We start from the raw sequence: 10,272 nt of genomic DNA, 5'->3' as shown, positions 1-10,272 counted from the left end.
TTATTTTGTAACTGGAAAAAGCACTATGGGGACATTGTGGCTATAAAAAGGAGCATTTTTGTACAGGCACACATGCTAAAGGGGCCACTATGGGGACATCCGTTCTACTGGGGCACTGAAAGGGAGTAGTTTTTTGTAGTGACACATGTTATAAGGGAATATTTTTTGTACTGGCACATAAGGAGGCATTTTTGTACTTAGCACACACTATAAGGGAGCATTTTTGTACTGGCACACATTCTAAGGTGACCACTATGGGGACATTTGTTCTACAGCGGCACTGAAAGTTGTTTTTTTTGTACTGGCACACGTTATAAGAGAGCATTTTTTGTATTTGCACACATAAAGGGGTATTTTTGTACTGCCACACATTTTTGTACTGGGAAGGGGGAATTATTTTACTGGCAAACATTATAAGGGGTCATTTGTTGTACAGGCACACATTATAGGGGGAATTATTACAACGGGGGGCACTATGGGGGCATTATTACTATTGGGTACACTGTTACCACATGGTGCACTCTGGCAGAGAATTATTACAATTGGTGGAACTTTTGGGAGGACTGTTACATTGGGAGGCACCCTGGCACCGTATCAGCTTAGCACAATTATTTTTGGAGGACACTATGTTTACGGCACTATAAGTTTCAGGGACACTATTTGCTGGGCACCGTTATTTTTTAGGGCACTGTGTGCCAATAATTATTGAAGAGGATCTATCTTTGGGGCACTAGAATTTTCTGTGGGATTATCTGTTTCAGCAGGATAGTATTGGGAAGCACTGTGGGCACAGTATTGGAGGTGGCAGCATGGGAGAAGGATGGAAAAGTAGGAAACTAAGATGTCTGTTTGTCGATCTCTGCAGAAACAAGAGATGGCTGAAAGAAATCATCATGGCGGTCCTGTCTGAATGGAGAAGATGAGGAAAGAGAATATCTACATCAGAGGAGACGTCACTGGATGTAAGAGGTATGTTTTCCAAGTGTCTTTAACAGTAGGGCTGGAGGGAAGGGGTTAGGTTAAGAAATTGGCATGGGGAGGCGTTTCAGCAGAAAGGCTAGGTGAACCCCTGGATCTCACAACATGGGGTGGGGTCCAAAGCCGGCCACATACATTTAAGGGTTGTTGGCCGAGCTCCTGACTACTCCATGCACATACACATTTAGTTCTGCATTGTCAATGCCATTGCTAGAAACTCCTTGTGTTGCTTTAATTCCTGGGAGAACAAAAGGCGAAAATATTCAGTCAGTCCTATCCTTCTCATCTGCTGAGGGAGAGTTTGAAGCTCCCCATACACATTAGACTGTCTTGCCGAAACCACTGTTCTTGTGTTAGAACATGCATGGGGGTCTTAAGAGAAGATCTAATATAAGGCCATCCCTGCATGGAGTAGTCTGAGGACAGAGGCCATAACATTGTTTATGTTCTCCATACCTTCTCTATGAACACTTCACTTGCTTCTTTAGCGATAATAAAGTTGTCTTCTCCTAAACTTCCAGAGGTATCGAGAACAATGAAGATGTTCATGAAACCTCCCGTCCTCCCTCTTATTGGATGTTGAGTCCACTCTGTGTATAGAATGAGAGAAAATTTACTAGGGAAAGCATCAGGATCTGCACATCTGACCTCATGTGATGGCGGTAGAGGCCCCTGTGTTAAAACAGTGCTCAGACTGTTCCCTCACCAGAACATGACTGACCAGTGACCTTTGGGCCATCAGAACCAGTAAATGTAATCCATGGGTATTAGTCGTAGTAGTTCCTAAAATGTCATCTTGTAGACAGTACAAAGCGCTATTATTTCTATTTTAGGAAACCTCCGAAAACTGAAAGCAATGACTATTTTAATGCAAACCTTTGAGGAACATTCCCTGGACAGTCCTGCATAAAACCAGAACTGTTGGTGCTGCCTACCACCCATTTTCATGAAGGAACTTTCTTTGCCTTCACAATGTCTTAAAGTTGTTGCCCAACTCGGCTCCATTCTGGCTCCTTTTTCTGGTCTTCAAGTCTCTGTCCTGTAAACTTCTGGATGGACGGGGTCACGTGCGCTGATGCAGCCAATGACTGGCCTCAGTGGTGTCCCCAGTAGTGATGTCACCTGACACTGGTGAAACGAGTCACTGGCTGCAGCGGTTCACGTGACCCTGTCTGTCCTGAGGTTTTTAGAATGGAGACAGAAAGACGAGTAAAGGGAACTAGGGAGGCAGAAAGGAGCGTCAGGAGCAGGCGAGTATGTACAGCTGGCAAATTTTTAAAAAGTTGTAAAAAAAATAAATAGCAGGACAACCCTGTTTGAGGAAGAAAGAAGCCATGTTTTCCTAATAATGGGACAACTACCTTTATTCTATATTCCAAATACTGGCACTTCTCAGGAAACCTCATCTACGCCTCTCATGACCTCATTTATCGAGAGGGAATTATTCAGTGCAAACATCAACACTTTTTTTCTTAGGAAGCCCAACTACGAAATATAAGTGGACCCTGAACCCAGCTCTGTTTGTTCTGCTTATTTGACTCGTTTGTCTGATCCTGGTCAAATATAATGATGAGAATTTTATTGTGAAATGTTTTGTTTGCTCGCGGTCTCTTTCCTGTCTGCCATGTATATAATGCACCCAAAGAGTAGAATAATATATTCATTTATATATATAGTATTTATGCCATGCTATGTAAGGCAATGTCACCGGTGGCCTGTGGGATAACACCCATATACTCTCAAACAGGATGGCATGGGCGCTACAGATGTGTGTGTAGAACCGCACTGTGAATTCTGTGATACCTCACCGTAAATAGGTGTCATGCTCCTGGCTCCTTCGCTGTGCTCTCAGGATGTTGACTTCCATTTTGATGCTCCTGCAGTGGTGACCTGCATCCCTTGCGTCATGTCAAATGGTCACATGACACACCAGCGATTGGCTGCAGCGGCGTCAAAATGGAATATACTTACCCCGCTTCCCGCGCAGCTCCTGGTCCCTGCACCGCTGCTGCTTCTCCCCTTGCGCCGATGAAAACATCCGGTGTCAGGAGGGAGCAGTCAATGGCAGGCGGGGACCAGGAGCGGCGCAGGGAGTGGGGTAAGTACACTCCCTGTGAGGGGCCTGGCACATGGGTGGGGAGGAGTTTATAGTTTGGATAACCCGTTTAAGGCCACTTTACAAAGGCAGAGAATCTTAAAGATAATTGCTAACGAGCATTCATAGGAAAGCTCGTTAGCAATCGTATGACGATTTTTAGGTCCCGTTTACATGGGACTTATTACGCTTCCTTCCAACAATCTGCTCCTCTGTCATCCCGTGTAAAGAGACCTTTAGACTCTTATGTATTGGCCATCTCTAGTATTGCAGCTCAGAGGCTGTGCTTTCTTATAAAAATTTCTTTCAGCCCTAATCTGCGGAAACATCTGCAGATTACGGCGAAAACAATTCTTTCATGACAAAGCGTATCCGACATCACAAACGGAGGTGGAACAAGAAACGTCAACAAAAAGGACAATGATAGTTTGGGTCCCACAACCTGGACATAACCAAAATCTGGACGAATACGTGTACTGCTTTGGAAAAAAAAAAGAAGTTAAATCTGATATTTTGGACAAACAACACAAAGTAACATAATCTCAGCGTAGAAGATAAGAAAGCAATAAAATCATTGAAATCCAATAACGATATCCTCATCAAACCACCGGATAATGGTGGCACTGTAGTGATTATGAACAAGAAGCGCACAAGCAACGCTCAGACAAAAAATATCACACCCAACTTAAGGAGCACCTACGCAGAGGAACTTACACATATTATAAAGGACTTCACCCATCCTCCTGGACCTTATACCAGATAATCCTATAATGGGGACCTTTTACATGTTACCGAAAATACCTAAAGAATGGAATCCTGGTAGACCAATACCTCCCTTTCACACATGCGTCATGTTCTGGCAGGGGAACCGCCTGCCGGAGTTCTTTGGATCTGGCACACACCAGAACACATTGACTATAATGGGGGGCATCAGGGAACAGGTCGCTCCCCAGCTAATATGCCTAGATTCGGCCACACAAAAAACATTGCATGCAGTAATTTGTGTCCAGACAAATCCCAATATAGTCAATGGGGTCCGGGGGGCACACAGCACTATCCGGTTATAGCAGATCCAGAAAACTTCGGCAGGATGTTTTCTGCCGGGACAGCCTACCAGATTTCTTTGATGCATGGGTGAAAGTAGCCTAACACATGTCAAAAGAATCAGACTACACACAGGGCTTGTTTGTAGTCTGTAACCATGGAGAAAGCAATGCATAAGAAATCTTTAAGAGTGTTTGACGACCTACACAATGGTGCCATACATGGACATACTGAATACAGTAAAGCATCTTACATCTGCAGGACGGTTCAGCTCCGGACCAGCGTATGCTCTCCATACATACTCTCTCCTTCGAGCCGAACATCTGCAGCCCCTTCTTGCATTCGTACTTCACTTCATTTTTTTTTTCAATCTTGTAGGAATAACCTGTTTTTGTGGCCCGTTGTGCATTTTCATAAGTGTAAACAGTTATATCTAATTATTTAAATTATAATGGGTATTCATTGCCTTTAAGAGCAATGTTGATTTATATTCACTGTTTTGTATGAATGTTCATGTAGGCCGAAGTAAGTCCATGGGAAGATTTCTGTGCCGTTCAAAAAGCTAGTGTTATTGTAACAATATATTATACATTTAGACAGTTAGAAGATACACGGCACCTGCAGATTTAGATGCTTCATTGGATTTCTTATCTGAACATGGATTCCACAGTGTCAGAATTGTCTAGATGTTTCTCAAAGTATACATTCATGTATCAAATTTTGTCCCTCGGCTCTAAGACAAGGCCTCCGGATGTCAGAGGTGTGTAGTATTAAAAATATCAGGCATGTATGAGTTAACCCTTAATGGTATGATGCTTATTGCTTATACAACAGTGCCACCTAGATATGAGCAGTTAATACTACACCAGTAGCAAAAGTGCATTCTGGGTAGTATTATGACATCACGCTCCTTATCAATGCACACGCCCATCCAACAATGATTGGAAAGTCCAAACTAGGAGGGTGTGTTCATCAGATAAGTTTTGGGTTAAGAAACCAGATACCAAGAAGAAAAAAAGGAGTAGGATGGAGAGAAAAAAAAACAATAATAAAAAAAAGAAAGAAAGGGAGATCTCTGGAGAAACATTTGGATTATCGGAAAAACTCTTGAGAGCTGACTGCCCCAAGACTCTGCACATTACTTGACCCTTGGGTAATGTATATTTTTGTTTTATGTAGTATTGATCTAAATTAATTGGCTTGATACTTAGCCAGATACCCGCTCATTTGCGGACGTGTAATGTTAGTTGCTACATCAATATTTTCGCTGATTTCAGTTACGATGCATATAACTGAATAAAGGGGAAAATATTGGAGAAACTCTCTGTTGGGAATCTTTGTATTCCCTAGTTTGATATCAAGCCAATAAGTTTTGTTGCAATACTACCATTATCTGAGATTGGTCGTCATTATTTTGGGCAGAGCAAGGGCTCGTATCGGTCATCTTCTTGATTGAGTTTTTCGCATAATCCTTTGATTTTATATCTCTCACAATTTTAAAGCCGGATTGCATAATATTTTTGTGTTGGTTGAGTAGTGTTTTGTTGGCACCATATAGTGGTGAATTCTGGGTACTGCATATCATTGTATATTATTGAAATTTACATTGATAAATTTTTGATTGTATTTTAAACTATTGTATAATAAACCATTTATAATTTTGTATAGACGCTTGTACCCTGTTTTACTGATTGCACAAAATAATCAGGTTCTGGATTAAACTCTTTTTGAGATGTTTATGTCCATCTCACGGGTCAATATCGTTTGCATAATTTTTCTTTTGATCCGTTATTTTTTTTAAATATTTATATAAAGCATTTGCTTTATATACCTGACATAATATGGAGGAGGCCCCAGCGAGATTAGAGTTAATTCTTTGATTATTTGTGCAAATAGTAAACCGTTCCATACCTTTCTTGGCTAACCAGATTATTTATAGATCTGTGTATAACTTTGTTGTAAGAAAATGAGGGCAGCCGGTAGTGAAGCGGGTAGTGATGTTGCAATAGGAGATAGTCCATCTAGCCCGGAGCAGTTAATCCATAACATTGTTGAATATGTAAATTCACATTTAAATTTGGATTATGATGTGGCTGCATGGATAAGTGAGTTGCAGGCAGAAGCCACGAGAGAATGTGTGGATGTATGGACGCCACTTGGCACAGTCAGGAGATAACTTACTTATCTTGATGTGCTTAAAAATACCGCCAGTAAAAACCAACACCTCTTAAAGATGCTGCCATTTATTTTGTATGCATTATTAGAGGTCAGCATTTTCTCAGAGAGTAGACATGTGCATATAACTGTAACGGAATGCCTAGCACGCCTACCGGGTACCTCCGTCGATAGCTGCTCCTAGTGCTTCCAGAGGACTCCAAGCACTCCACTTGACACCGTCAGCACTGCAGACCCCACGAACCGCCGAAGCTTGGTGGAGGTCTCGCCGTCTCCTACCCACCCTGGACCTACGACAAGGCTCCAGGCTCCAGTGGGTGAACCTCTCCTAAATCCAGAGACAGGAACCAGGAGCAAGCTCTTACAAGAGCTTATACTCAGGGGAGTATTGTGATATAGCAATCCCCAAGAGTGTAGTTATCGCATTCCCCAAACATGAGCCAAAACTTCATGAAGGTATAAAAGCAGCACACTTTATTGAGGGCTACCCGCCCGTATTTATGCAGGTCCCCATCTGGTGGACACGCCCCTAGGGGACCAGAAGGAAGACTGTGACACAGGACAGATATGCAGCAACTCAGGATACACAGACACAACACATCCCCACAATGCATTATGGTTTCCTCCTCTCTGCCCTGGAGACACCCGAGGAGCAATTCAATTATCTCTCAGAACAAAGGGAAATCGCCAATACACATGTGGGGACAACAGGACAGAAATCACCACCCAAACACACAATGTCACACCCCCACAGCAAACACAGACATTTAACATATTCCCAGATAGCTCAAGTCTGAGTGCATATCATTAGGCGAATAGCTATCTGGGTACCCTCACATAACAAAATACAACTCCAAAGACAGATTTAAGCTGTGCGGCCGGTCTGTCTTCTCCTTTAAAGTTAGTATGGGCCATAATCCTGAGGCAAGAGGCTGGTAAACAGGCCTCTCCAAAACCCAGTGGCGAGGTTGGTTTCGCCACACATCTCCCCCTCCCAGGGAAGACTAACCAGATACCTGACCTCACGGTCAGTACCTGAGTTAGTCTGGCAGTCCAACCACAACCCAATACGGGACCTGTTGAATCTTGGGGCCTGGCTCTGTTCTGTATGTCCCCAGCTGTTGAGTGGGCGTCTGCTACTCCTTGCTTCCTTGTGGTTCTCTAGCTTGGATCTGGAGGTACTTGGTGGGCAGAGGCCTACTGCGCTCTGCCCAGATGCCAGCTCTTCCGTTGGAGTAGCCTGTGGAAAGTCCGGCTCTGGAGAAGAGGATAGGGGAGGGTAGAGGCCGACTGCGCTCTGCCCAGATGCCAGCTCTTCCGTTGGAGTAGCCTGTGGAAAGTCCGGCTCTGGAGAAGAGGATAGGGGAGGGCAGAGGCCGACTGCGCTCTGCTCAGATGCCAGCTCTTCCGCTGGGGTAGCCTGTGGGAAGTCCGGCTCTGGAGAGGAGGATAGGGGAGGGCAGAGGCCAGCGGTGCTCTGCCCTGATGCCAGCGCTTCAGCTGGGGTGCATGGTGCCAACTCCTGCTGGGTAGTAACTGAATGGTTAGGGCAGAGGCCAGCGGCGCTCTGCTCTGATGCCAGCTCTTCTGCTGGAGAGGGGTCAGTGGGGTTTAAAGCCTTACCCACTACCCTCAGTATTGGGCTGGGTGAGAGCTGTGGAGGGGGGCTATCACTTACCCCCTCCTCTGGATACCCCATCTCCCGCTGGTGAGAGAGACCAACTGTCTCCTCTCCCTGTAGAGTATACTGCCGCTGAGTAGTGAGACCGGCTGTCTCCACTACCAGTGATTCTGGTTGTTGCAGAGATGAGGGACCGACAATCTCCTCTCCCTGTACTCCCAGTGGCAGTTTGGGATCTGGGCCGCCTGCCCAGCCACCCTGTTGGGACGGTGGAGTGACTACGGTCCCATCTCCACCTGCCGACTGGGGTTCCTCCCAGTACCAGTCTATGAAGTCCCCTACCTCCACAGTTGGTGAGGAAGTAGGGGATACCTCAGCTGTGACTTGCCAGGGGAAGGGCTGCAGGTCTGGGCCTGGTATCCAACTGTCTTGTATCTTGCACTGGGCTTGAATGGAGCGAAACAACTGTTGATAATCTTGCTCCAGCTCCCACTCCCTTTGGACCAGAAAGGTCAGATCTGCCCTCACCCCACTAGTTGTAGGCCAATTGTGCAAGTCCCACCTGTAGTCAGTAATGTCCCAAAATCTAGACTCTTCTGTGCTCCCAAAGTCAATGTCTTCAAAAGACTCCCACAATAAACCAGGGCAGTTATATTCCTCACCTTCGGGCTTGGCGTACTCCTCCATCCATGGAGACTGTCGTACTGTGTCCCACCATAGTGCTTGGTAAGCGTCATCCAGCCAGATTTCCTGCCATACCAGTGTCTCAAGCTCTGACACCCACTCCATCAATGGTTGCTCTCCCAGTAGAGGTAGTCACAGCGCCAATCGCATTCGCAATCTCTGCTCCTCACTGGGAAGACTCTCACCCCTTCGACGCTGCACGTCCTCCAGGGCCTGGTGCCATACGCCTTTCCGCTCGGCATCCCTGTAATCCGGGTGATCTTCCTCATGGAATGCTGTGCAGGAACCAATGGCATCCATATTGCTGTAGCCAGGGGCGCTGTACGAATACTAGCGTTGCCCTCAATTTAGTAAATCCACGAACGGTGTCTCCGAGCTGCTTCTCCTCACACTAGGACGCCATCCCACTGCTTGCCACCAATGTAATGGAACGCCTAGCACCGCGACCGGGTACCTCCGTCGATAGCTGCTCCTAGTGCTTCCAGAGAACTCGAAGCACTCCACTTGACACCGTCAGCACTGCAGACCCCACGACCCGCCGAAGCTTGGTGGAGGTCTCGCCGTCTCCTACCCACCCTGGACCTACAACAAGGCTCCAGGCTCCAGTGGGTGAACCTCTCCTAAATCCAGAGACAGGAACCAGGAGCAAGCTCTTACAAGAGCTTATACTCAGGGGAGTATTGTGATATAGCAATCCCCAAGAGTGTAGTTATCGCATTCCCCAAACATGAGCCAAAACTTCATGAAGGTATAAAAGCAGCACACTTTATTGAGGGCTACCCGCCCGTATTTATGCAGGTCCCCATCTGGTGGACACGCCCCTAGGGGACCAGAAGGAAGACTGTGACACAGGACAGATATGCAGCAACTCAGGATACACAGACACAACACATCCCCACAATGCATTATGGTTTCCTCCTCTCTGCCCTGGAGACACCCGAGGAATTATCTCTCAGGACAAAGGGAAATCGCCAATACACATGTGGGGACAACAGGACAGAAATCACCACCCAAACACACAATGTCACACCCCCACAGCAAACACAGACATTTAAGATATACCCAAATAGCTCAAGTCTGAGTGCATATCATTAGGCGAATGGCACTCAGAATACACGAATACAATAAAATTAGCTGGGTACCCTCACATAACAAAATACAACTCCAAAGACAGATTTAAGCTGTGCGGCCGGTCTGTCTTCTCCTTTAAAGTTAGTATGGGCCATAATCCTGAGGCAAGAGGCTGGTAAACAGGCCTCTCCAAAACCCAGTGGCGAGGTTGGTTTCGCCACAATAACAAAAATACAAGGATATGTATCCCATATGGAAGAAAGATTAGAATGTGCAAAGGCATCAATCGAGGACTTAAAATGCAAGCTTGATCACAGCTATGCTGCCTATCACAAATTAAAAAGTGAGGCAGAGGAGCTGCACATCCGTTATAGCAGTCTGCAGCAAACAAATGAACTAAGCCAAACAGTAGCTAATGTTCAAAGTGATCTGTCTGATCATGAGGGATGTCCAGACCCTCCAATTCTCACACCCCAAAATGTAGATATGTCATCATCACATGCTCTTAAAGCGCAATCCATCCGAGACCCTAAGCCACCCGAGGGTGATGGCATGATTACACAGGAGGCCTTAACCAATTAAGTCAGGCGTTTCAAGCTGTAAC

The 10,272-nt window shown here is 45.6% G+C and overlaps 2 protein-coding genes across 5 annotated transcripts in view; one reads left to right on the top strand and one right to left on the bottom strand.

The window, feature by feature from the left end:
• Window positions 1-10,272, top strand: part of LOC120977488 (zinc finger protein 260-like) — a 244,578-nt gene that overhangs the window by 129,318 nt on the left and 104,988 nt on the right. The window lies entirely within an intron of this gene.
• LOC120977496 (complement factor B-like) overlaps window positions 1-10,272 on the bottom strand; it is a 103,639-nt gene that overhangs the window by 71,489 nt on the left and 21,878 nt on the right. For both annotated transcript variants that reach the window (XM_040405476.1, XM_040405477.1), the window contains one exon: window positions 1,435-1,568. In XM_040405476.1, coding sequence (XP_040261410.1) covers window positions 1,435-1,568 — 134 coding nt within the window. The remainder of the gene's footprint in view (window positions 1-1,434; window positions 1,569-10,272) is intronic.

This window comes from Bufo bufo, chromosome 8 (assembly GCF_905171765.1).
Source record: "Bufo bufo chromosome 8, aBufBuf1.1, whole genome shotgun sequence".
Lineage (NCBI taxonomy): Eukaryota > Metazoa > Chordata > Amphibia > Anura > Bufonidae > Bufo > Bufo bufo.
Note: the sequence above shows the minus strand (reverse complement) of the source record. Positions and strands in the feature narration are given on the sequence as shown.